This window comes from Phyllobates terribilis, unplaced genomic scaffold (genome assembly GCF_046119375.1).
Source record: "Phyllobates terribilis strain yellow unplaced genomic scaffold, ASM4611937v1 Scaffold_71__1_contigs__length_7168151, whole genome shotgun sequence".
Classification (NCBI taxonomy): Eukaryota; Metazoa; Chordata; class Amphibia; order Anura; family Dendrobatidae; genus Phyllobates; species Phyllobates terribilis.
Window position 1 is genome coordinate 2121734 of NW_027362831.1, and position 27127 is coordinate 2148860.

The window sequence follows — 27127 nt, forward strand, 5'->3', positions numbered from 1 at the left end:
CACGCCCGGCTCCGCTCCGTACACCTCGTACACATGCGGCTCCGCTCCGTACACCTTGTACACACGCGGCTCCGCTTCGTACACACGCGGCTCAGCTCCGTACACCTCGTACACACGCAGCTCCGCTCCGTACACATCGTACACACGCGGCTCCGCTCCGTACACCTCGTACACACGCGGCTCCGCTCCGTACACCTCGTACACACGCGGCTCCGCGCCGTACGCCTGGTACACGCCCGGCTCCGCGCCGTACGCCTGGTACACGCCCGGCTCCGCTCCGTACGTCTCGTACACGCGCGGCTCCGCTCCGTACGTCTCGTACACGCGCGGCTCCGCTCCGTACGTCTCGTACACGCGCGGCTCCGCTCCGTACGTCTCGTACACGCGCGGCTCCGCTCCGTACACCTCGTACACGCGCGGCTCCGCTCCGTACACCTCGTACACGCGCGGCTCCGCTCCGTACACCTCGTACATGCGCGGCTCCGCTCCGTACACCTCGTACACACGCGGCTCCGCTTCGTACACATGCGGCTCCCCTCCGTACACCTCGCACACATGCGGTTCCGCTCCGTACACCTCGCACACACGCGGATCCGCACACCTTGTACATGCGCGGCTCCGCTCCGTATGCCTCGTACACGCGCAGCTCCGCTCCGTACACCTCGTACACATGCGGCTCCGCTCCGTAGACATCGTACACACGCGGCTCCGCTCCGTACATCTCGCACACATGCGGCTCCGCTCCGTACACCTTGTACACACGCGGCTCCGCTCCGTATACCTCGTACACACGAGGCTCCGCTCCGTATACCTCGTACACACGGGGCTCCGCTTCGTACACATGCGGCTCCGCTCCGTACACCTCGCACACATGCGGTTCCGCTCCGTAGACATCGTACACACGCGGTTCGGCTCCGTACACCTCGTACACGCGCGGCTCCGCACACCTTGTACACGCGCGGCTCCGCTCTGTACACCTCGTACACGCGCAGCTCCGCTCCGTACGCCTCGTACACGCGCGGCTCTGCTCCGTACGCCTCGTAAACGCGTGGCTCCGCTCCGTACGCCTCGTACACTCGCGGCTCCGCTCCGTACGCCTGGTACACGCCCTGCTACGCTCCGTACGGCTGGTACACGCGCGACTCCGCTCCGTACGGCTCGTACACGCGCGGCTCCGCTCCGTACGCCTCGTACACACAGCTCTGCTCCGTACACCTCGTACACGCGCGGCTCCGCTCCGTACGCCTCGTACACGCGCTGCTCCGCTCCGTACGCCTCGTACACGCGCGGCTACGCTTCGTACACGCGCGGCTCCGCTCCATACTCCTGGTACACGCCCGGCTCCGCTCCGTACGCCTCGTACACACGGCTCTGCTCCGTACACCTCGTACACGCGCAGCTCCGCTCCGTACGCCTCGTACACGCCCGGCTCCGCTCCGTACGCCTCGTACACGCGCGGCTCCGCTCCGTACACCTCGTACACGCGCGGCTCCGCTCCGTACACCTCGTACACGCGCGGCTCCGCTCCGTACACCTCGTACACGCGCGGCTCCGCTCCGTACACCTCGTACACATGCGGCTCCGCTCCGTACACCTCGTACACGCGCGGCTCCGCTCCGTACACCTCGTACACGCGCGGCTCCGCTCCGTACACCTCGTACACGCGCGGCTCCGCTCCGTACACCTCGTACACGCGCGGCTCCGCTCCGTACACCTCGTACACATGCGGCTCCGCTCCGTACACCTTGTACACACGCGGCTCCGCTTCGTACACACGTGGCTCCGCTCCGTACACCTCGTACACACGCGGCTCCGCTCCGTACACCTCGTACACACGCGGCTCCGCTCCGTACACCTCGTACACACGCGGCTCCGCTCCGTACACCTCATACACATGCGGCTCCGCTCTGTACACCTTGTACACACGCGGCTCCGCTCCGTACACCTCGTACACATGAGGCTCCGCTCCGTACACCTCGTACACACGCGGCTCCGCTCCGTACACCTTGTACACACGCGGCTCCGCTCCGTACACCTCGTACACACGCGGCTCCGATCCGTACACCTCGTACACACGCGGCTCCACTCCGTACACCTCGTACACACGCGGCTCCGCTTCGTACACACGCGGCTCCGCTCCGTACACCTCGTACACATGCGGCTCCGCTCCGTAGACATCGTACACACGCGGCTCCGCTCCGTACACCTCGCACACACGCGGCTCCACTCCGTACACCTTGTACACACGCGGCTCCGCTCCGTATACCTCCTACACACGGGGCTCCGCTTCGTACACATGCGGCTCCGTTCCGTACACCTCGCACACATGCGGTTCCGCTCTGTAGACATCGTACACGCCCGGCTCCGCTCCGTACGCCTCGTACACACGCGGCTCCGCTCCGTACACATGCGGCTCCGCTCCGTAGACATCGTACACACGCGGCTCCGCTCCGTACACCTCGCACACACGCGGCTCCGCTCCGTACACCTTGTACACACGCGGCTCCGCTCCGTATACCTCGTACACACGGGGCTCCGCTTCGTACACATGCGGCTCCCCTCCGTACACCTCGCACACATGCGGTTCCGCTCCGTAGACATCATACACACGCGGCTCCGCTCCGTACACCTCGCACACACGCGGCTCCGCACACCTTGTACACGCGCGGCTCCGCTCCGTACGCCTGGTACACGCGTGGCTCCGCTTCGTACGCCTGGTACACGCGCGGCTCCGCTCCGTACTCCTCGTACACACGCGGCTCCACTCCGTACGCCTCGTACACGCGCGGCTCCACTCCGTACGCCTCGTACACGCGCGGCTCCACTCCGTACCCCTCGTACACACGCGGCTCCGCTCCGTACACCTTGTACACACGCGGCTCCGCTCCGTATACCTCGTACACACGGGGCTCCGCTTCGTACACATGCGGCTCCCCTCCGTACACCTCGCACACATGCGGTTCCGCTCCGTAGACATCATACACACGCGGCTCCGCTCCGTACACCTCGCACACACGCGGCTCCGCACACCTTGTACACGCGCGGCTCCGCTCCGTACGCCTGGTACACGCGCGGCTCCGCTCCGTACTCCTCGTACACACACGGCTCCACTCCGTACGCCTCGTACACGCGCGGCTCCGCTCCGTACACCTCTTACACGCGCGGCTCCGCTCCGTACACCTCTTACACGCGCGGCTCCGCTCCGTACACCTCTTACACGCGCGGCTCCGCTCCGTACACCTCTTACACGCGCGGCTCCGCTCCGTACACCTCGTACACGCGCAGCTCCGCTCCGTACGCCTCGTACACGCGCGGCTCCGCGCCGTACGCCTGGTACACGTCCGGCTCCGCTCCGTACACCTCGTACACGCGCGGCTCCGCTCCGTACGCCTCGTACACACGCGGCTCCGCTCCGTACACCTCGTACACGCGCGGCTCCGCTCCGTACACCTCGTACACACGCGGCTCCGCTCCGTACACCTCGTACACGCGCGGCTCCGCTCCGTACACCTCGTACACACGCGGCTCTGCTACATCCACACTGTAAACCCCTCCTGACCCCACACATAAACTTCAGCTCATCCAGCAGCATGACAACCAGCACAGCAGAGTCCTGCATCCACTGAGGCCCCTGATCATGTGACCCCTGACTCCTCCCCTCCTGTGACCTCATCACAGCTCCTGTGCGCACAGAGCAGCCATATATGTGGTGGCGGCTCTGCAGGTGGAGGTATGTGGAGACCCCATTACTGGGCGCAGGGGGCATTAACCCCTTCAGCACGGAGACTCTTTTGGGGTCTTGTGTTGCCTCTTTATAAGAATCATAAGGTTTATATGGAGACAGGAAGGGAGGAAACGTATTGTTCTCATAGTACAGGACCCCTTTACTGGCCCCACAGTGTAATGCCCCCATTATGCCCCTTATGCAGGATGTATGATGCCCACACAGTGTAATGCCCCCATTATGCCCCTTATGCAGGATGTATGATGCCCCCACACAGTGTAATGCCCACATCATGCCCCTTCTGCAGGATGTATGATGCCCCCCACACAGTGTAATGTCCCCATTATGCCCCTTATGCAGGATGTATGATGCCCCCACACAGTGTAATGCCCCTTATGCAGGATGTATGGTGCCCCCCATAGTGTAATGCCCCCATTATGCCCCTTATGCAGTATGTATGATGCCCCCACAGTGTAATGCCCCCATTATGCCCCTTATGCAGGATGTATGATGCCCCCCACAGTGTAATGCCCCCATTATGCCCCTTATGCAGTATGTATGATGCCCCACACAGTGTAATGCCCCCATTATGCCCCTTATACAGGATGTATGATGCCCCCATTATGCCACTTATGCAGGATGTATGATGCCCCCACACAGTGTAATGCCCCCATTATGCCCCTTATGCAGGATGTATGATGCCCCCACACAGTGTAATGCCCTCATTATACCCCTTATGTAGTATATATGATGCTCCCCACACAATGTAATGCCCCCATTATACCCCTTATGCAGGATGTATGATGCCTCACACAGTGTAATGCCCCCATTATGTCCCTTATACAGGATGTATGATACCCCACACAGTGTAATGCCCCCATTATGCCCCTTATGCAGGATGTATGATGCCTCCACACAGTGTAATGCCCCCATTATGCCCCTTATGCAGGATGTATGATGCCCCCACACAGTGTAATGCCCCCATTATGCCCCTTATGGAGGATGTATGATGCCCCCACACAGTGTAATGCCCCCATTATGCCCCTTATGCAGTACGTATGATGCCCCCCACACAGTGTAATGCCCCCATTATGCCCCTTATGCAGGATGTATGATGCCCCCACACAGTATAATGCCCCCATTATGCCCCTTATGCAGGATGTATGATGCCCCCACACAGTGTAAGGCCCCCATTATGTCCCTTATGCAGTATGTATGATGCCCCCACACAGTATAATGTTCCCCCAGTAGCGTCTGAGGTCCTGCAGTTGGAATAATCCCTCTGGAGTTGGTTTTCCCTTTGCCTGCTCCCCTACATGTATACCCTCGAGCATGTATACAGGCATGTAGGGGAGCAGGCCTTACTAGATATCGAGGCTTTGTACAGTAATATTCCGCATGAGGATGGTATCAAAGGAGTAAGACATTTCTTGAAATCGAGATCAGTAGAGTGTAGCAGACATAATGACTTCATGGAGGATCTTCTAAAATTCACTCTTACTCATAACTTCTTTCTTTTTGACAGGAAGTACTTCCACCAGCTCAGGGGTACTGCGATGGGGAGCCCCTGTGCCCCCTCGTATGTTAACCTTTTCCTATGCTGGTGGGAGGAATCCACAATATTCAGGGATGATCATAAGTGGTGGCATCCATATATTGGGGTATGGTACAAATATATAGACTACATTTTAATCATCTGGTCAGGGACGAGTGAACAATCTTTTGAGTTTGTCAGGGAACTCAACATCAATAGAGTGGGCCTTAGATTTACATCAGAGTTTAATTATAACCAGTTGACTTTCCTGGATGTACTAATCTAGATAGAATGGGATGGGACCCTAGGAACACTCAACTACCATAAACCTACTAGCACTAATAAACTATTGAAGTGGAATAGCCACCACCCCATCCCCATAAAAAGAGGAATACCCAAGGGTCAATTTTTATGGTTGAGAAGGTACTGCCATAATGTCACAGATTTTAATATACAGGCAATAGACCTGAACACCAGATTAAGGGATTATAGGGTACTCCTGGTACATTTTGGATTCCGCATCATCGTTTGCAGATAAATGGGAGAGACAGACACTCCTCCATACCTAATCAAGAGACCAAGAAAAAGATGGGATAACACAAGTAAGAAAAACTTATGACAATCAGAGTGACCTGGGATATACTTGTGGCCGACCCGGACCTGAGGGTGCTGTGTGATCTACTCCCACAATAACTTTCAGAAAGGGTTTGTCAATTAGGGACCGTTTAGTGCATAGTTTCTACAAAAAACCTGCACCCAAGGGGACTTGGCTAGATAGAAGAATCTGTGGTTTCTTTAGATGTGGAGAATGTTGTACATGTAATTGGATGAGACCATGTAAATCTTTCTCGAGTTCCTCCACGAATAAAAACTTTTTTCAGAGGGGTTATTCCAACTGTAAAACCTCAGGACTTGTATATATGGCCACATGCACCTGCCCCCTAGATTATGTAGGCAACATGTAAGCAAATAAGAAGAAAGGATAGCACTCACCGGTCAGTAAAACGTACTCCTTTATTGTATCACTTTAAAAGCAACATGCGGGCTAGACAGCGGTACACTATTCCTGGACCAATTTTCTTCCCCGTACAAAGGTGCCGGTTCTTGTTTTCTTTTTTGTGTTTGGACAGATTATGCAGGCAAGACTAAGAGGGAGTCTAGGAGAAGTGTGGGGGGGGCATTTGGGCGAAATACGCCATGGTCAGGACACCCGATTAGCGAGACACATGAATAGTGTACATCGAGGTGAAACCAGAGACATCTCCTTTTGTATCATTGATGTGGTTAAACCCAATGTGATAGGAGGTGATCACAATAGATGTATCCTCCAAAAAGGAAAGTGAGTGGATTTCCATACTGGATTCACGAGCCCCTAAGGGACTGAATGAGCTAATTTCCTATGCTTGTTTTGTGTGAATACAGCCCCATTCTGGATTACATTTTTGGATTTTATACTCTACCCATTGCTACTCAGTTCCCAGTGATTGGGGTTCACATATTATTGCACTTCATCGAGATATCTGAGCTTCTATATCAGAATTATTTCTTATCAGTTATATCCTACATATACTATTTAGTAACTAACAAGTCTGGTGATCCTTGTGTATCTCTATGCAATAGGGGACAAATTTGATCATTTCGGAATATACTGTGGGCCACCATCCCATATTTTATGTAGTGATAAAGTAGATCTACATGCCTATTGCATGATGGGAGGATGTTCAATACTTGTTTTTAGTCTCCCATAATGCTGATCTCAGAGCTAGGATTTTTCTATGTTGGTGGTATACAATCCAATATCATATGCGTGAAACACATGCTTCCGGACATGCGCATTCGCAGATAGGAGACTGTGATGCACTCCGGCATGGAACGCACATGTCCGGGCACATTTGAGATTCTTCCGGCCTGTTGTTTTGTGCTGAATTATGGGGAATACTTGAGAATTTATTTTTGTTCCATCTGTCATTAGTCGATCCCACTGATACATCAGATAAGTCCTCAGAGAATTATAATTAGAGGAACCCATGGACACATTGGGATTTGTGAAGCTGACCTCCACTCTCCTCTATTTCCTTTGCTCTTGGTAGCTCTTGGTTTGTTTCATTTCCATGTGTAAATTGAATTTGACTCGTTGTCTTTGATATCTCTTTCAAACTTAGTTTTTTTGATGTCTGAGATCCATCCTCCAGACTTTGTAAATTCTTTTGCATATTTTGTTTGAGTTTTGTATCCAAAAAGGCTTCTACACCAGATGTGGGCAACGTGCGGCCCGCGGGCCACATCTGGCCCTCTGGCTGTTCCAGTCCGGCCCGCGGACCGAGACAGCCGAAGGGCTGATAACAGTGGCCCACGGGCCGCACTGCACCGCACGCCGTCACTGCCCGCCTGCACACCGTCACCGCTGTCTCAATCCGTGGTCTCAATCCGCGGTGAATGCATTGGTGGAGGAGGGGCCGCCACTTCCCTCTTCCACCAATCAGCGTTAGAAACAGCTGACACAATGGCATCAGCCTGCACACTGTGGAGAGTCAGTGCATCAGAGACAGGAGCGTAGGGAAACGGGGAGTGAAGTAAGTATATGCTGGACACAGGGGGGGCTTTAATGCTGGACACAGGGACGGCTTTGCTTTGATGCTGGACACAGGGGGGCTTTAATGCTGGACACAGGGGGGGCTCTCATGCTGGACACGGGGGCTCTCATGCTGTACATAGTGGGGCTCTCATGCTGGACATAGTGGGGGGCTGTCATGCTGGACACAGGGAGGGCTGTCATGCTGGACACAGGGAGGGCTGTCATGCTGGACACAGGGAGGGCTGTCATGCTGGACACAGGGAGGGCTGTCATGCTGGACACAGGGAGGGCTGTCATGCTGGACACAGGGAGGGCTGTCATGCTGGACACAGGGAGGGCTGTCATGCTGGACACAGGGGGGGCTCTCATGCTGGACACTAGGGAGGGCTCTCATGCTGGACACTAGGGAGGGCTCTCATGCTGGACACAGAGGGGCTCTCATGCTGGACACAGGGGGGGCTCTCATGCTGGACACAGGGGGGGCTCTCATGCTGGACACAGGGGGGGCTCTCATGCTGGACACTAGGGAGGGCTGTCAGGCTGGACACAGGGGGGGCTCTCATGCTGGACATGGGGGGCTCTCATGCTGGACATGGGGGGCTTTAATGCTGGACACTGGGGGGCTTTAATGCTGGACACTGGGGGGCTGTCATGCTGGACACTGGGGGGCTGTCATGCTGGACACTGGGGGGCTGTCATGCTGGACACTGGGGGGCTGTCATGCTGGACACTGGGGGGCTGTCATGCTGGACACTTGGAAGGGCTGTCATGCTGGACATGAGGAGGCTCTCGAGCTCTCATACTGGACATGGGGGGCTGTGTGGAGCTCATGGTGGACACAGGAGAGCTGTGTGGTGCTCATGCTGGACACGGGAGGACTGTGTGTGGCTCATACTGGACATGGGGGGGGCTGTGTGGGGCTCATGTTGGACATGGGGGGGCTGTGTGGGGCTCATGCTGGACATGGGGGGGCTGTGTGGGGCTCATGCTGGACTTGGGGGCTGTGTGGGGCTCATGCTGGACATGGGGGGGCTGTGTGGGGCTCATGCTGGACATGGGGGGGCTGTGTGGGGCTCATGCTGGACATGGGGAGGCTGTGTGGGGCTCATGCTCATGTTAATATTAATATTGAGCAGAATTAATTTCAGCCTATTGGTTCGGCCCTCCCCAACAGTCACGGTCTCTCATGTGGCCCCTCGGGAAAATTAATTGCCCACCCCTGTTCTACACTCTGCGGAAAACTTTCCCTAGTTTTTTTTCAAGAAACAAATATCAAACGCAATGTGACTTGATTATCCTTTATAAATTTATCTTTATTAAGTTTTGAACAGGAAATACAAATACAAACACCAGGTACTAGTTGTGCAACAAGTAGTAGGTCAAACATGACCCCATAACAATAACCAGTATTTCCAAAACATTTGAAAACAAAATGAAAGAAGTTAACACAATCCAAAGTAGAGTCGCTGGTAGAACATTGGTTCAATGTGTTTTAGGATATACCAGCGTGGTGACTCAGACTTAAACATTAAGTCATTACATATTCATGTGGTTTAACAAATAAGGGCTATAAAAGAAAAAATGAGTAGTTAAAACCAAAAACACAAATACACACAAAGACAAAGGGAAGTGGGGGAAGGTATGTATGGGTAAAAGGGTTAGGGTAACTTCAGAGAGGCTCCTGAAGTATAGACTTAGCTTTCCCCTATGAGGTCAAGGTAATCAGCGGAAGATTTAAACTCCAGTAGAACCATGTTTTATAAAATTTATCATGGAAGTTACTGATCGTGGAGGTGAGCTCCTCGGTTAACATAATCTCATTTATTTTGGAGAACCATAGTGAGATTGTCGGATAGTGTTACTTTTCCATAGAGAGGGAATACATGCTTTAGCAGACGTGATCAAGAGTCTCAGTATCAAATTTTTATATGTTTTTAAAGGGATGTTGCTGTGATGGAGAAGGACGAAAGCTGGGTCATGTCTTGCTCCATCCACGTCACGTTACAACACAAACTGTCCAGGAGTTTGCGGAACCTCATCAGTAGCATGCCCAGGCGTTGTAGGGAGGTTATACAGGCACGTGGAGGCCACACACAATACTGAGTCTCATTTTTGACTTGTTTTAAGGACATTACATCAAAGTTGGATCTGTTATGAACTGCTACAAACACTAAGGAAAAGAAAGGAAAACTGTCCCTACAATAGGACTAAGCTGATTCCCTACGATGCAGCGGGGGACCTGTTCCTTGTGAACAGGCCCGCCTAAGTCCTCGGCTAGTCTGAACGCAGACCTATAGATATAAGGGAGGTGTCCCTACAAGAACTAAGGACTGGGATATAGTTGGACACCTCCTAGCAGAAATTGTAGCAGAGCAAAGACAAACAAAAGTACAAGTGGTCAAAGACCAAGCAAACTACAGAGTAAGGTACAAAGCACCTGGCTAGCTTAAGAGTAAATGTAACACTGAAGTCCAGCAAGGCCAGGAGGGTGGAGCTGGATTATATAGGCAAAAAGTCATGTGACCAGCAAAATAGAAAAAAGTAACAGGAGGGTTCTAACAGTACCCCCTCTTCTATGAGGATCCTCCGGATCCTCCAGGCCCAGGTCTATCAGGAAACCTCCTGTGAAACGCTCCGACAAGTCTAGGAGCAGAGACATCATCCGCCCTTACCCAGGAGTTATCCTCGGGACCGAAACCTTTCCAAGCGACGAGATACTGCAATCTCCCTCTATGCCATCTAGAATTAAGAATGCGAGAAATTTCATATTCACCGTCTGCCTCCACCGGAGGAACAGAAACAGTGGCGTCCCTATCAGAAACATCAGCTTTTTTCAATAAGGAAACATGAAACACCGGATTAATCTTCCAGGAGGTAGGAACCTCCAACCTAACAGCAGATTGGTTAACTACCTGAAGCACCTTAAACGGACCTACAAACTTCGGGCCCAATTTCTTAGAAGGAATCCTCAACCGCAGATTCCTAGAGGACAACCAAACCATGTCACCAACAGTAAACAAAACCTCTTGACGTTTCCTGTCAAAGTACCTCTTGGATTTTTTGTTAGCCTCTTGAAGGTTACGACGTACATCAGTCCAAACTCTCTCCAAATCACCGGAAAAATTCTCCTCCTCCGGCACAGCCGATACCAATTTGGAGAATGACCCAAACGACGGATGTCTCCCAGTACAACAAAAAAAAGGAGAACACCCAGCAGAAGAGAATGTATGGTTGTTAAGAGCAAATTCAGCCAGTGGCAGAAACTCAGACCACCCCTCTTGATTGTCAGCCACAAAACAACGCAAAAGTTATGGGCCCCAATATATAGAAAGGATATAAATGAGCTTGAAAAGGTACAAAGGAGGGCAACAAAATTAATAAAGGGAATGGAGGGACTGCAATACCCAGAGAGGTTGGCAAAACTAGGACTATTCAGCCTGGAAAAGAGAAGGTTGAGGGGGGACATAATAAATGTGTACAAATATGTTAGGGGACAGTATAGAGATCTTGCCCGGGATTTTTTCAAAATGAGGGATATTACGGTAACAAGAGGGCATTCACTAAGACTGGAAGAGAAAAGGTTTCAGCACCAGCATAGGAAGGGGTTCTTTACGGTAAGAGCTGTGAGAATATGGAATTCACTGAGTGAGGAGACGGTAATGTCGGATTCACTAAACCAGTTCAAGTGGGGACTGGATGCATTTCTAGATACCAGGCAGATTTCAGCATATACTTAAAAATAAAATAGTAGGTTGATACAGGGATTTATTCTGGCTGCTGGTTTCAGAGTCAGGAGGGAATTTTTCCTCAGGTGAAGATTGGCTAAATCATTTGGGGGTTTTGCCCTCCTCTGGATCAACTTTAGCAATTACAGAACTAACAGGTCGAACTTGATGGACGCAAGTCTTTATTCGGCTTTACTAACTATGTAACTATATGTAACTGTTCAACATCCTGGTTCTTTCTTTCTGTCTGTCCATTAGACTCAGGATGATAACCAGATGAAAATGACAAATGTACTCCCAACCTGTCACAAAAGGCATGCCAAAAACGAGCCACGAACTGAGGTCCCCTATCGGAAACAATGTCGGTAGGAACGCCATGGAGCCTGACAATTTCTTTCACAAAAGCCTTAGCGAGTGTCTTGGCGCAGGGCAGTTTGATGAAGGGAACCAAGTGACACATCTTGCTAAAACGGTCCACGACCACCCAGATAACAGTGAAACCCTCAGAGGCAGGAAGGTCAGTAATAAAATCCATAGCAAGATGCGTCCAAGGTGCACTAGGAACCTCCAGAGGGCAAAGCAACCCCGCAGCAGGAGCATGTGAAGACTTAGATCTAGCACACACAGTACATTGACGCACCCACTTAATGACTTCCTTCTGCCACCCAGGCCACCAAAAACTGCGACCTACAAGTCTCTTAGTCTCCGAAATTCCTGGATGACCTGCCAACCGAGACTCGTGACACTCCACAAACAAATCTCTCCTAAAGTTCTTAGGCACAAACAACCTCCCATGGGGAGTGTTAGATGGGGCATCCTCCTGGGCTTTCAGAATCCCATCTTCCAAAACGGAGTCCAATGATGCTATCACAACACCTTCCTGTAAAATGCTCTCCTCCTCCTCGGTACCAACCATGGGAGAAAAACTGCGAGATAAAGCATCAGCTTTTACATTCTTGGTACCCGGGATGTAAGTAACAGAAAAATTAAACCGCAAAAAAAAAGTGCCCACCTAGCTTGACGGGCATTCAAGCGCTTGGCAGCATCAAGATAGATCAGATTCTTATGATCAGTAAAAACCTGAATGGGAAATTTAGCTCCTTCCAAGAGATGACGCCAATGTTCAAATGCGAGTTTAATCGCCAGCAATTCCCGATTACCGACATCTTAATTAAGTTCGGTCTCAGAAAATTTTTTTGAAAAAAAAAAAAAGCAAAGGGATGTACTCCATCCTTGTTTTCCTGAGACAAAACAGCACCGACCCCCACCGAAGAAGCATCATCCTCGACCAAGAAAGGCTTGGTCTCATCAGGCTGCATAAGGATGGGGGCAGAACTGAACCTCTCCTTGAGATACACAAAAGCTTCAATGGCCTCAGTAGTCCACTGGACAGTATTCGCACCTTTCCTGGTGAGATCGGTCAGCGGCTTAACAATTATAGAAAAATTCTTAATGAATTTTCTGTAATAATTGGCAAAACCTAAAAATCTCTGTATTGGTTTTAAACCAATAGGCCTAGGCCATTCCTGCACCGCCTGAACCTTCACCGGGTCCATCTCAAAGCCCTCGCTGGAGATAATGTAGCCCAAAAAACTAATTCTCTGCACAGCGAACTCACATTTCTCCAGCTTAGCAAAAAGTGAATTGTCGCTTAACAACTGCAATACCTCACGTACGCTTAAGAGTAAATGTAACACTGTAGCCCAGCAAGGCCAGGAGGGCGGAGCTGGATTATATAGGCGAAAAGTCATGTGACCAGCAAAAATAGAAAAAAGTAACAGGAGGGTTCTAACAGGATCAGCCTGTAGTGTGTTTTTCCACTTTAATTTTGGGGGTGACTCAAAATCCAGGCCTCCATTGGTTAATAAATTTGATTTCCTTTGATAATTTTTGTGTGATTTTGTAGTCAGCACATTCAACTTTGTACAGAACAAAGTATTCAATGAGAATATTTCATTGATTCAGATCTAGGATGTGTTATTTGAGTGTTCCCTTTATTTTTTTGAGCAGTGCATTTAATAGAATGTATAGAGAGTAAACTAAAATATGTGGGATGCACGTCAGAGTCGCAAAAAAAATGTATTAGAAGACATTTATCTGACGCAATCAATCCCACAACATTAAACGTTTGTGGTTTCAAGACGCTTCACCATGACATATGATTCAAGCCGTGTTAGTTTCCTTGATACCGTGGTGATCAAGGATACACAGGGCCACCTAACAACTGACCTCTATTCTAAGCCCACCGATCGCAATGGCCTATTACACTTTTCTAGCAATCATCCAAGGTCGATGAAGAAATCTATACCTACATCACGATTTCAGAGGGTCAAACGGATTGTGTCCAGTGAAACTATCCACAATCAGAGGTTACAAGAAATGTCGACCAAATTCACTGAACAAGGCTATCCACCTAGCTTCTTGCATCCCCAGGCGTCGAATTCCAGAACTGATCGTCCAAACACTAAGGACAGAATCCCTTTCGTTCACACGTTACACCCCTTCGCCTACATCTTACATAAAACCATTAGGAAACACAGGAACATCTTACAAACCGGCTATCCCACGATCCCTGCGTTCCAACAACCCTTCCTACCGTGTTTTAAGAGAGCAACCAATATTAGAGACTCCCTAGTACGTGCCGATTTGGGCGCAGTGCACCAAGGTCCTAAACAATGGTTTTTGCAGAATCCCAAAATGGGCACATTCCCATCTCTCCAATGTCGTCAATGCAACAATGTCCTCAGGGGTAGCATTGTTCATCACCCACAAACTGGCAAAATATGCAACATCAAAAGGTACTTTACATGTGACAGTTCATATGTGGTATATCTTATTAAATGTCCATTCGGCCGAATCTATGTGGGGGAGACGGCACAGCCCATAAGGGATAGGATTTCAAAGCACAAGTCCACAATTTGGTGCAAAAACCTAATGTTACCCATTCCCCAACAGTTTTTCACGGCAGGACATAGTATTTCTCAATTCAAGTACCAGGTATTGGAACAAGTTTTGACACCACGTCGGGGGAGCGACTGAGTGAGCCTTCTCAAACGTACAGAAGCCTACTGGATTCATGAATTACAGTCCTTAGAGCCGAAAGGCCTTAATAGGGACTATGACCTACTGGCTTTTTATATAAGTTTTTTTTATGTTTGGAGTTTGGTTCTCATTGAACAATTGGTATAGAGAAACTTGTCACCCAGGGATCTTATGTGACCCTATGTTGAAATGTATTTGACATTTGGAAATGTGGTCTTCAATTTGAATAGGTCAATAATATACATTATTGATCTCCATATCCTACTCCTATATTGTCTCCTTTATTGCAGATTATTCCTCTCTGGCACACTCTTGTCCCCCCTCCTGGATCCTTCTCCACTCCAACAAAGGCTCTGGCTCATGCCCATTGGGTCTTATGCTCTATACTGGTGGAACGCACGTTCTCTCTCCCTGGCACTCAAACTTCCGGCTCACTGGAACGCATTTACACCAGCCTGCGGATCGCACAGCTTCCTGGGAGCAGCGCGTCACTTCAGGTGATGTCACACGTGCACTTCCGGAGTTCACACTACACAACACTGCGGGATTGGCGGTGATTGGTCAGCCGATACCATCCTGCCCCTGACAACTCTCACAGCACGAGGAACTAGCGGTGGACACTGCGTTCCTCTAACCCACTACATGCAGTACCACCTTATAACCAGGAACTAGGGGTCACAGGTATGCTACGTCCAGCTCTATTTGGTCTATCTCTGCCTCCACAGTCCCTCTCAGCTGTTAACTCTGAGTCTCCCACTCTCTGCTCTTTTCTGCAGACCCAAGCAACCAGAGTCACCATATCTCCACACTTTTGAATTCCTACCTTTGAATACCATCCAGCAGTCTAGTAGGTGTCACCTCTCTTCAATTTGTATATATATTTGCTCTATACTATGATGTTGTATCCGCATTAATGGGGTTTGACGAAATATTATACACTGTTTAAGAGGGGTTTGGGAGAAATTGTTAATATTTTCTCAATATTTCCCTGACAGTGTGTCTATGAGAAACGTATTCAGCTGCAGACTCCAAGGAAGAAACTGCTTGTTGTCTGTGTCCTAAAATATATAGGTTTTATTACTAGATGTAAAGAAGAAAACGAAATACTGTCAAATAATAAATCTCCTTATATGTTTCCTCTCATTATCTCCAATAGATGTATTATTACACAGGATTTTTATGATGTTCCATCAACTTATCTTTTTCTCCTTCCGGTGTCTACAATATCGGATCCTCCTCAGTGGAGATCTTCTATATAAGAAAATTTTTCTGATTTACCCATCAAAGATGGAAATGGACAGAGACAAGATGGCAGAGAGGATATTACACCTCACCCTAGAGATCCTCTTCCGGCTTACTGGAGAGGTGAGAGATTCTGATGACGTCACATTACATCATTCTTATCTATGGGAATAACAGATGGACAGAACTGGAGAGGTGAGGACTCTGGAAATGTCTGGAGTGAGATTTATTAATGTGTCTCTCCATAACCAGAGATTAATCACAGGACCTCCACCTCACCCCCTGATACATGAGGACATCAATGACCAGATCCTAGAACTCGCCTACAAGATGATTGAGCTGCTGACTGGAGAGGTGACACTGCTAGGAATGAGGAATGCTGGGAGATTATACAGTAACGCTATGAAGGGATCGGGGGGATGACTGTATCATTGTGTGTGTCAGGTTCCTATAAGGTGTCAGGATGTCGCTGTCTATTTCTCCATGGAGGAGTGGGAGTATTTAGAAGGACACAAAGATCTGTACAGGGACTTCATGATGGAGGTTCCCCAGCCCCTCACATCACCAGGTAATAGACAGGACTAAATACACACGGCCTATAATTATCTGTATGTAAAGAATGAATTCAGTCCCTGTATGTGTTTCCTCCAGATCTATCCAGTAAGAGGACAACACCAGAGAGATGTCCCCGTCCTCTTCTTCCACAGGACTGTAAACAAGAAGATCCCAATGTCCCTCAGGATCATCAGGTAGATGGAGAGAAGGTGTCATGAGATCTCCCCTATGATGTGTAGACAGCTGTGAAGGTCTTGTGTTCAGTCTTGTTTTATCCACCAGTGTTATATGTTTTATACTTGTGTAATGAGAACGGTGGAGATGGCAGGATTAGAGCTGATCTTAGATGTGACTTCTCCATCTGTCTTTGACTTTTATAATATTTATTTGTTTAAGGGTGAAGATCTGACCCATATTAATACTACAGAGACATATGTGAGGGGTGATGAGCGGTGTAAAGAGGAGATTCCTACATATGACTACCCAGGTGAGTAGTAACCACTAAATGCAGAGAACTTACAGATTCTTCTCAGTCACCGGGTGTGACTGCTTTATCGGTGGTGTAGTCCGGCCGAATCACAATCTTGTGGTCACCATTTTGCTGCTAGATCACAACATTCTCCTCCGTCCGAAAATGTTCAGAATACTTTGGGAAATTGTGAAAGCCCTTTTCTATAGAACTTACAACCTGGAGGATCCATCTCCCCCTGGGATTAGATGATGCTGACCGTTACCTGCCCATGTCTATGTCTGTAAACTACAAAGCTAAATGACAGCGTGCGTAGAATGTGCAGATGATCAGACCCCATTTTTCAAATCTGACGTGTGTCACTTTATGTGGTGAAAACTTTGAAATTTTTCACAAAGGATAATAAGAAACAAATGGACCTTACAAATTATTTTCCAACTTCTTTTGAATTTGACAATACCCTATATACGGTTGTACACTACTGTCTGGGCACATGGCAGGTTAAGAAGGGAAGGAGCGCCATTTAGCTATTAGGAATGCAGATTTTGCTGGAATAGTTCCCAGACACAATGTATTGGGGGCGCTGTTCATGGTCACCTGGAAGCTCAAAAGATGGCTACCACGAAGAGGCTTGCCTTATCTACCCCGTTTACATATTTCACAAATTACTTTCCTCATCACCCTTTAACCCCTCTACATAGATCTGGACTTACACAGAGACCCCTAGGCTTGGGCCATGGTGTTACCTGCTGTTCTGTGGAGTGAGATGGGAAGAAGAATAGTCAGGTAGCCGGGTCACAACCAGGAGGACAGAGAAAATACAAAATCAGAAGACACAGGAGTAGTCAGTAAATGGGCCGGGATCACAACAGGAAACAAATACACAAGCCGGGAGCTGAGCACAGAGGACTGAACCAGAGGAGAACAAGGCTGGATCTGGCAGCTTCCGGCAATATGCTTCCAGCTTTAGTAGGGTGTGATGCTCTCCAAATGGCTAAAGCAGGGAGCAGATTACTCCAGCTGGATAGCACAGACACCCACACTGCAAAACTGGATGGTACTACTGGTCCCAGCAACCCTAATCTTAGTGGCTGGACAGAGCCTGCAGCACCCAGAGCTTCTGGTTTTGACGTCTCTTCCATTACCAGCGCTGCCCGCAGAATGAATAAGGCGGCTCCTGGTGACAGAAGCAAACATCACACAAGTCGAAGCAGGAGAAGTAGACGTCCCAGAGGAGATGGGACACATCTTTTGCAGAAGCCCTAATATGACAAAATGGCAGAAAACCAGAGCAGTAGAAATCCCCATAAAGTGACTCCATTTTGGAAATTATAACCCTCAGTGAATTAATCTATAGGAGAAGTGACTATTTTGACTCTCACAGTCACTCTCCAGAAATTAGTATACAGTGGATGTTGGAGAGTGAAATTACAAATATGCCATTTTATTACCCAACACATAGTGCCCAGATAGTGCTCCAGGAGACACACACCATAAATTAAGTGGGTTCTTCTCATTATAGTAATGCCAAATACATGGATGCTAAATGTGACTTAGGCACATAAACTACTGCAAATCTCAGTGAGGGGGAGATCTGACATTGGGAGAGTGGATATTGCTGGATTGGTTTATGGAAGCCATGTTGCTTTTCAAGAGCCTTTGAGCCACTAATAATGTGGAAACCTCTGGTTTTCCACTGAAAGATGATGGACCTGAGTGGGGACTTGTTTTTTGTCAAATAAGTAGAAGGTTTTATTGGTATTATTTTTGCCTACATATCATCATTTGGTGGCTTTTTATTCCATATTTGGGAGGCAGAATGAAAAATCAGTTGAACACCACGCTCTACTGGTTCATCCTATGAGGTTTTCTATTAGACAGTCATTGTCCTGGTGAATAAGTGATTTTTTTTATATAACTTGCCTTTTTTACAGACAGTTTAAGTAGAAATGTTCAAAAATATAAAATTGAAGGATTTTTTATTAAAAATAATAATTGGTTTTATTCTTGGCAGATGACTGTACCAGGAGATCTGAGGGGCAGTTGACATCTTCAATTTTCAAATCAGATAATTTTCAGATCCCACAGGATACAATTGAAGTGAATGCTATTGCTCCAGATATACCATCATCCCTTCACAGCAAAGATCTGTCATCTGATTCTTTGAAACAGGTCCTGTCTTCTGATTCATTACTGACTACTAAGGAAAATCAAAGTCACAAAATAAGCAATAAAAAACAAACTGCTTCTAATGCAAAGAAGCCATTTTCACATTCAGAATATGGAAATAGTTTTCCTCTTAAAAAGTCTTTTCTTAAACCTCAAAAAATTCACACAGCGAAGAATAGATTTTCTTGTTCCAAGTGTGGGAGATGTTTTAATCAGAAATCAGATCTTGTTAGGCACCAGAGAACTCACACAGGGGAGAAGCCATTTTCATGTTCAGATTGTGGAAAATGTTTTACAGAGAAATCAAATCTTATCGCACATCAGAGAACTCACACAGGAGAAAAGCCATTTTCCTGTTCAGAATGTGGGAAATGTTTTACAGAGAAATCAACTCTTACCAAACATCACAAAACTCACACAGGGGAGAAGCCTTTTTCATGTTCAGAATGTGAGAAATGTTTTTCAGAGAAATCAAATCTTATCGCACATCAGAGAACTCACACAGGGGAGAAGCCATTTTCATGTTCAGAATGTGGGAAATCTTTTGCAAAGAAATCAAATCTTATCAAACATCAGAGAACTCACACAGGGGAGAAGCCTTTTCCATGTTCAGAATGTGGAAAATGTTTTAACCATAAATGTAGTTTTCTTAAGCACCAGAGAACCCACATAGGGGAGAAGCCTTTTTCATGTTCAGATTGTGAAAAATGTTTTGGACACAAATCATATCTTAATAAACATCAGAGAACTCACACAGGAGAAAAGCCATTTTCCTGTTCAGAATGTGGGAAATGTTTTACAGAGAAATCAAATCTTATCACACATGAGAGAACTCACACAGGGGAGAAGCCATTTTCCTGTTCAGAATGTGGGAAATGTTTTACAGAGAAATCAAATCTTATCGCACATGAGAGAATTCACACGAGGGAGAAGCCTTTTTCATGTTCAGAATGTGGAAAATGTTTTACAAAGAAATCAATTCTTATCAAACCTCAGTGAACTCACACAGGGGAGAAGCCTTTTTCATGTTCAAAATGTGGGAAATGTTTTAAACAGAAAGCGCATCTTGATAACCACCGGAGAACCCACATAGGGGAGAATGCTGCAACTACACCCAACTAGTCTCTATACAGAGTAGAAAGGCCCTAGCTGCACAACTAAAAATGCCACCACACACCTAACTAACTAATAAGCCGTTGAGGAGTTTCTCATACCTCCTGAGGAACCAGAGAGGAGGCTGCAACACACTATCAACAAGGGGAAAGGAAAGTATGAAGTAAAATATGAAAACTCTGAATCAGAAACAAAAACACATTCATATAGGGCAAAGAAGGCAAGGTAAGGAGAACCAAAAATAAAAGGAACAAGTATAATCTGCCAGAAACCAAACATTGTTAGAATGAAAAGATACTGGGAGGGAAAGCAAACTGACCGGGAGGATAGTTTCACCTTTGTGGTGAAACTTACAAAATTCATCCTGACCAACTTTAAATGTAAACCTGTCCGTTTATAATGACCATGGACAAGATAAAGATTCCCAACTCACATCACGACCACAAGATCCCAGGTACTTTCAGCTGCATCACAACTAATGTAATGTACTTAATTATATGTAGCAAATGTCCAACTGGGGGTCTGTATGTAGGGGAGACAAGGCAAAAACTTAAAACTAGGATGAATTCTCATCGCCACACAATAAAAGAAAAAAAGAATAGATCTACTTGTGTCCACACATATTTACGGCCACAACTGCTTCTCCCTCTCCCATACTGATAGTTCTGCTTCACGTCACTTGTCTTATCTATTGCATTATTCCTATGCCCTGTTGTGTATAAATATGTGACTCTTCAAATTTTGTGTTATACTATGTCTGCTGAAGAGATCTGAGTAGTCTCGAAAGCTTACTGACTAATGGCTAACTGAAAAGATGGAATCAACCACTGAGGACTCTCAAATTTTAATGTTTTTCTCCAAACAGCAATTTTAAGATCTCTCCACAGGTGTTCAATGGGATTTAGACCCAGACTCATTGCTAGTCAGAACTGTCCAGCACTTTGTTTCCATCCATTTTCTGGGTGCTTCTTGAAGTATATTTGGGGTCATTGTCATGCTGGAAGACCCATGACCTAGGACGCAAACCCAGCTTTCTGACACTAGGCACTACATTGTGCCCCAAAATCCTTTGCTAATCTTCAGATTTCATGATTCCTTGCACACAGTCAGAGGCAGCAAAACAACCCCTAAACCTCTTTGAAGCTCCACCATATTTGACTGTATGTGTTGTAAATTTATTGATTATGTTGCGCACCTTGGACATAGGAATATCCGGATCTCTAAAGATGGACTTATAACCTTGAAATTATTGATATTTTTCAACAATTTTGGTTCTCAAGTTCTCAGACAGTTCTCCTTCTTCTGTTTTCTCCATGCTTAGTGTGCCACACATATGCACACAATGCAAAGATTGAATCAACTTCTCCCATTTTTATCTGGTATTAGTTGTGATTTTCATATTACCCACACCTGTTACTTGCCACAATTGCGTTTGAACAATCTTCACATGCTTGAAACAAAGTTGTTTACCCACAATTTTGGCTAGGTGTCAATAATTTTGTCCGACCTATTTTATGTGGTTTTGTTTGAAATTATGTTCAATTTGCCTTTTTTTTCTGTGTTTTCTTGTGTTGTTCCAATACATGCCAAGGAAATAAACATGTAATTGCAATAATTTTCTGGGAGAATTACTTCATTTTCTGGAACAATTTCAAGGGAGCCAACAGTTTTGACTATGACTTGTTTTTGTTGCCTTTTTAATTTGTTGCAGCATATCATCCTCTTCATGTTCAGCTATATTAGGAAGCTTGTAGCAAAGTCCAATTATCAGCTTTCCATTATTGCCATTTCCATGTACTTTACCCATACTGATTTTACATCAGGGATGTAAAGCTCAAAACATGCAGAGGGCCAAAATGAAAAACTTGGACAAAGTTGTGGACCAACCAGTATACAGTATAATGGGCCCCACATAGTCCTCCATACAGAATAATGGGCCCCACAAAGTCCTCCATTCAGTATGATTGGCCCCACATAGCTTTCCATACAGTAAAATGGGCCCCACAAAGTCCTCCATGCAGAATAATGGCCCCACATAGGTGTGGTGGTTCTGGTGTCGTGAGTCAAATATAATCACCAAGAGTTGGGCATGTGTGCTGTACATTGTCGAAGCTGCCCCCCATGTCGTCATTGAGCTTGAGGTCTTAAGTTGGTTTTAACGAAAATACACACCCATCTACCTATTTTTCTTTCCTATCCGTTTCAATGTAGTGTAACCCTCTATGTTTGTCACCCAGTCATGGCTTTCATCCAACCAGGTTTCTGTAATCTGTGGCTGACCTAAGAGTCTCTGATTCATTCATTTTGTTTTCAAGACTTCTTTCATTTGCCTGCAGACATTTAATACTATTAGCACATTTATTACTGCTACTCGCCTCCTTAATTTCCTTGAATGTCTCACTCTCTGTCTACTCTATCCCCTTATTTGCACGGCTACCCTCCCTCCCCCAGATCCTAGGTTGAAAGCTCCTCCATCCATCTGACCATTTTTTTCCCCAGCACATCTGCATTCTCCCCATTGAGGTGCAGCCTGTAGCCGACAGAGAAGTCAGCCCAGTTCTCCATGAACCCAAACCCTTTCTTCCTGACAATTATCTCCTTAAGTTCCCGCTGACTTTCTAGTGACGTAGTGGAATCAGCAGTATTTCTGAAGACACCACCTGTACTTCAGCTTCTCTCCTAATTCCCTGTAATCATTTTGAAAGACCTTTCACCTCCCTCTAACTTTGTCATTGGTACCAACGTGTACCATGACTACTGGGTTTTCCCCAGTCCCACCCAATAATCTGTATCTGATCGCATGAAGATCCCCCTGTTAGTGGCACACAAAATGTGTGTGTTTCGTCTTAGTTGTCTGCCACCAAATTGTATATAGGATCTATTTGTCGGAGAAATCACAAATGAACACTGAGTAGTGTCTCAAATAGGCTTTTTATAGGAAAAATCAGGAACCTTTCCACACATTACCTCATTGTCTTATCTCATAATTATGGCTGACATCTGTCGCTAATGGGTCATTATTTTAATATGTAAATTTAGTTAAGCTGACTCTCAAATCAATTAAGTCCGTCTTGCACATAAGGTTCAAAGGTCAATCAGTATAGTCACTTATCTTTTATTATTCTGTAATTTCCCTTAAAGAAATAAAGATCATCAGCAAGCTCTTATTATCAGATTAATATGTTAGTCAATAATCGTTAGGAATTTTCCATAATTCCATGTTCCACGTAGTATGTGGATCTTTGATCAATATGAGGTTGTTGGTACAATGTGGTACGGGGAGGAGGAGGGCATTTTGGATTGTCTGTAATTCTTAATACATAAAAGTATGGAGTTCCATTTTTATATAACTTCCATAATCATACAGTATATTTATCTATAACACCCCAAATTAACTTAGGAATTATCTTAAGGACCATAATCTTCCACTTGACGAGATAATGCAAAAAAGTACCTGACCCACCTGGAACCAAGAATTCACCTTACTTCATACTCCCGATTCCCTTCCAAATCCACCTCAATTATGTCTTGAGGTCCCCTCAAATTTTTTTAAAAGAGAAGAATGGAAAGAATTATTGATTTTCCAGGCAATAGGAAGCTGCAACTTAACTGTCACAGGATTTAAATTTTAATAATTTTATAAGGACCTACAAATTTAGGTGCAAACTCTCTAGATATTATCTTTAAGCGCAGATTTTTTTAGGACAACCACACAAAATACCCCACCCTAAAGACAGGAGCCTTCCTACGTCTGCGGTTAGCAACTCTTTTGGTCCAGTCACTATCTGCCAAAAGATACCTTTCGACATCCCTCCAGACCTTAAAGAGGTTGTCCACTACTATTAACAATGCCCCTGTTACGCTCACGCCCGGACTGACTGGTGTGAGGGTGGTTAGTGGTCCCACTGGGCCATGAACCGAGGAGTGCATGGAGGGGCGTGACTAAGGGCCTCGCTATATCCGACCACGAATACACTGCGGCTTAATCGACTCTGTGGTCTGAGGAGGGACGTGGGAGGTGGCCCAGGTGCTACTCCAGGTCAGACCCCGGACACAGCTGTTGACCCACACCGGGGAATGCAGAAACGGGCAGGCACAGCTGGTATGCAGACAGGCGAGTACTGGCAGGCACAGCTGGTATGCAGACAGGCGGGTACTGGCAGGCGCGGCTGGTATGCAGACAGGCGGGTACTGGCAGGTGCGGCTGGTATGCAGACTGGCGGGTACTGGCAGGCATGGCTGGTATGCAGACAGGCGGGTACTGGCAGGTAGGAACGCAGGCTGGATAGGGACCAGTACAGACTGGGATACAGGAACAGAGCCGCAGGTGTGGTGGACAAGCGGAGCAGAACCGCAGGTGCGTTGGACAAGTGGAGCAGAGTGAAACCGCAGGTGCGGTGGACAAGCAGAGCAGAGCAAAACCGCAGGTGCAGTGGACAAGCAGAGCAAAACCGCAGGTGCGGTGGACAAGCGACGCAGAGCAGAGCGAAACCGCAGAGCAGAGGGTGCAGGCAGACAGGATAAGGCTCTGTTCACATGGAACAGACTGGGAAACACAGCAAGATAGTTAGAACACAGGAGGTAGAGACGGAGGCAGGGAGATGGGACAAACAGAACCAGATACACACAAGGTACTTACAATGAAGTAGCGAGTGGACACAAAACTCACAAACAGAAGTACAGAGACCATGAGTTGGAGTTAGGTGCAGGTTCAGACACTGCAGGAAAAGGGCAGGTACGGACATAGAGACAAACAGGTAATGGGCTAGGACACCGTTCATACATGAACTGAACCTGAAACAAGATACAGGAACGAGCCTGGGAACTCAGCCCCCAGGGTGGCGGAAACAGACTAGAAGTCACAGATACAGGTAACGGGCCTGGGTATACAGCCCCTAGGGTGGTGGAAACAGACAAGATACAGGACAAGACTTGGCAACTCAGTTACACAGAACACACCGAAAGAAAGTGTTGCTCAGGCACCTCCTACTGGGTGGAGGGGGTTTAAGTATCCAGTGACTCACAGCAATAGGCTGGGGACGCATTAGGAGTGCGCACACTGTAACTTTAAGAATCAGGCAGTAACGGCGCCGCCGCCCTAAGCAATTAGACAAGAGACATGCACACAGCAAGTACTGAAGCAAAGTGTGCAGCCTGGACTGATAGGTAAGTTGGCGGTCTTGCATGGTGGAAGATGGTAAGCCATGCCAGCATTCCGCCTGGGATATTACAGTCCCCATGGAATTAAATTGTGCCAACAAGTCTTTTTGTAAATGCCTTGCTTGTTCTTTATTGCCTGTGAGCGGCGTTATTGCTGGCCTCTCACCAGGCATCACGTGACCCCGGCTGCAGCCGGCTCCGACATCTGCTGATGTCACGTCAAGTTCCGGCTGCAGTCGGGCATGAGCACGTGATGCACTCCCCCTTGATTGATGGGCTGTGGGCAGGGTTGCATCGCACATCGCAGCCCAGCATCCACCGCACGCTTTCCCTCTCTGCTTTAGTTGGGAAAGAGCAATAAAAAATCAAATTGCACTCGGACCAATGTTAATGAATGAGTGACATCTCATCTGCGATTTTTTTTTTCTCAGCTGAAATCAGGCTGAGAAAAAATTCACAGCATGCTGCGATTTGCCACGTATCTCAGGCGGCGAGACTTGCCAATGCAAGTCAATGGGTGTGTGAAAAAAATCGCACATCACTCGGACCATGCGAGTGCCGTCCGATTTTCACGCCCCCGTCTCTTTAAAAGCCGGCAATTCATCAGCCGCATACAGTTAACAATACATCGGTACCTGACAATATGAAAATAGAAAGAATAGCTATACACATAGAATAGATAGAAAGGTGTCAGTGATGTATATAATTAGTACAGTGACAGTGTTGGCTACTGTACTTGTCATTTATTGTTAAATTAAAGGATTTATTAAAAAAATTTGGTGTGGGGTCCCCCGTAATTTTATTGTCTAGCAGAGGTTAAGCAGATGGCTGGGGCAGATTTTTGAAGCCTGGGAAGGGGGTAATACCCACAGAGCTTCCCAGGCTACTAATATCAGCCCCCCAGCTGAATACTTAGCCTTTACAGGCTATTAAAATGGGGGATCCACAAAAAATGACTTGCTAGCAAAGGCTATGCAGACAGTTGGGGACTGATATTAATAGCCTAGGAAGGGGCCATGAATATTGGCCCGCTCCGAGGCTAGAAACAGCAGCAATCAGCCGCCCCAGAAGTGGCGTATCCATAGGATGCACCAATTCTGGCACTTAGCCTCCGCTCTGCCCACTGCCCTGTAGCGATGGCAGTGGGGTTATAGGGTTGGGGTTGATGTCAGCTTATAAGGCCAGCTGACAACAAGCCCAGGTTAGTAATGGAGAGGCGTCTATAAGACGCCCCCATTACTAACACCATAGTGAAAGTGATATGTGAAATAACTACAACAACACCATGAATAAAATATTTTATTTGAAATAAACACAGAGACCTTTTATTGTTCTAAATTAAACCCTACCTACCATAACGCCCATTCCAGCTGAAGCCAATGTCACCTGCAATGAAAGTTAAATAATAAAGCAACCTCATCCTTACCTAACTAGAAACACTAGCGATCTTAGGCCACGGCCCAACTATCAGTATTCGGTCAGTATTTTTTCTCAGGAGTTGGAGCCAAAACCAGGTGAGTAACAATCAGAGAAAAGGTATAATGGAAACAAGTCACCAATTCTGCATTTATCCCCCATTCCTGAGAAAAAATACTGACCGAATACTGATAGTGGGACCGGGGCCTTAGAATAAAAAACTGCATTGTATTGACATCAGGGGTATAGATTTGAGTAACTAACTCAAAACCAACGAGGAATAAAGTGCAGATTTTTGGGGGCAGATGATACAATACATACAGTTGAAACCAGAAGTTTACATACACTATATATAAAAAGACACATCTGCATGTTTTTCTCAATATCTGACATGAAATCAAAA

General features: G+C 47.2%; 1 protein-coding gene across 1 annotated transcript; it reads left to right on the forward strand.

Moving 5' to 3' along the window:
• Positions 1 to 3646: 3646 nt before the first annotated feature.
• Positions 3647 to 21490, forward strand: LOC141194446 (uncharacterized). The gene is made up of 9 exons (XM_073662367.1): positions 3647 to 3730; positions 14891 to 15281; positions 15377 to 15447; positions 15757 to 15965; positions 16095 to 16196; positions 16287 to 16410; positions 16494 to 16591; positions 16794 to 16884; positions 18881 to 21490. The coding sequence occupies exons 4-9, from the start codon at positions 15780 to 15782 to the stop codon at positions 20032 to 20034; spliced, it is 1755 nt and encodes a 584-aa protein (XP_073518468.1). The 5' UTR covers positions 3647 to 3730; positions 14891 to 15281; positions 15377 to 15447; positions 15757 to 15779; the 3' UTR covers positions 20035 to 21490.
• The last annotated feature ends 5637 nt before the right edge of the window (positions 21491 to 27127 follow it).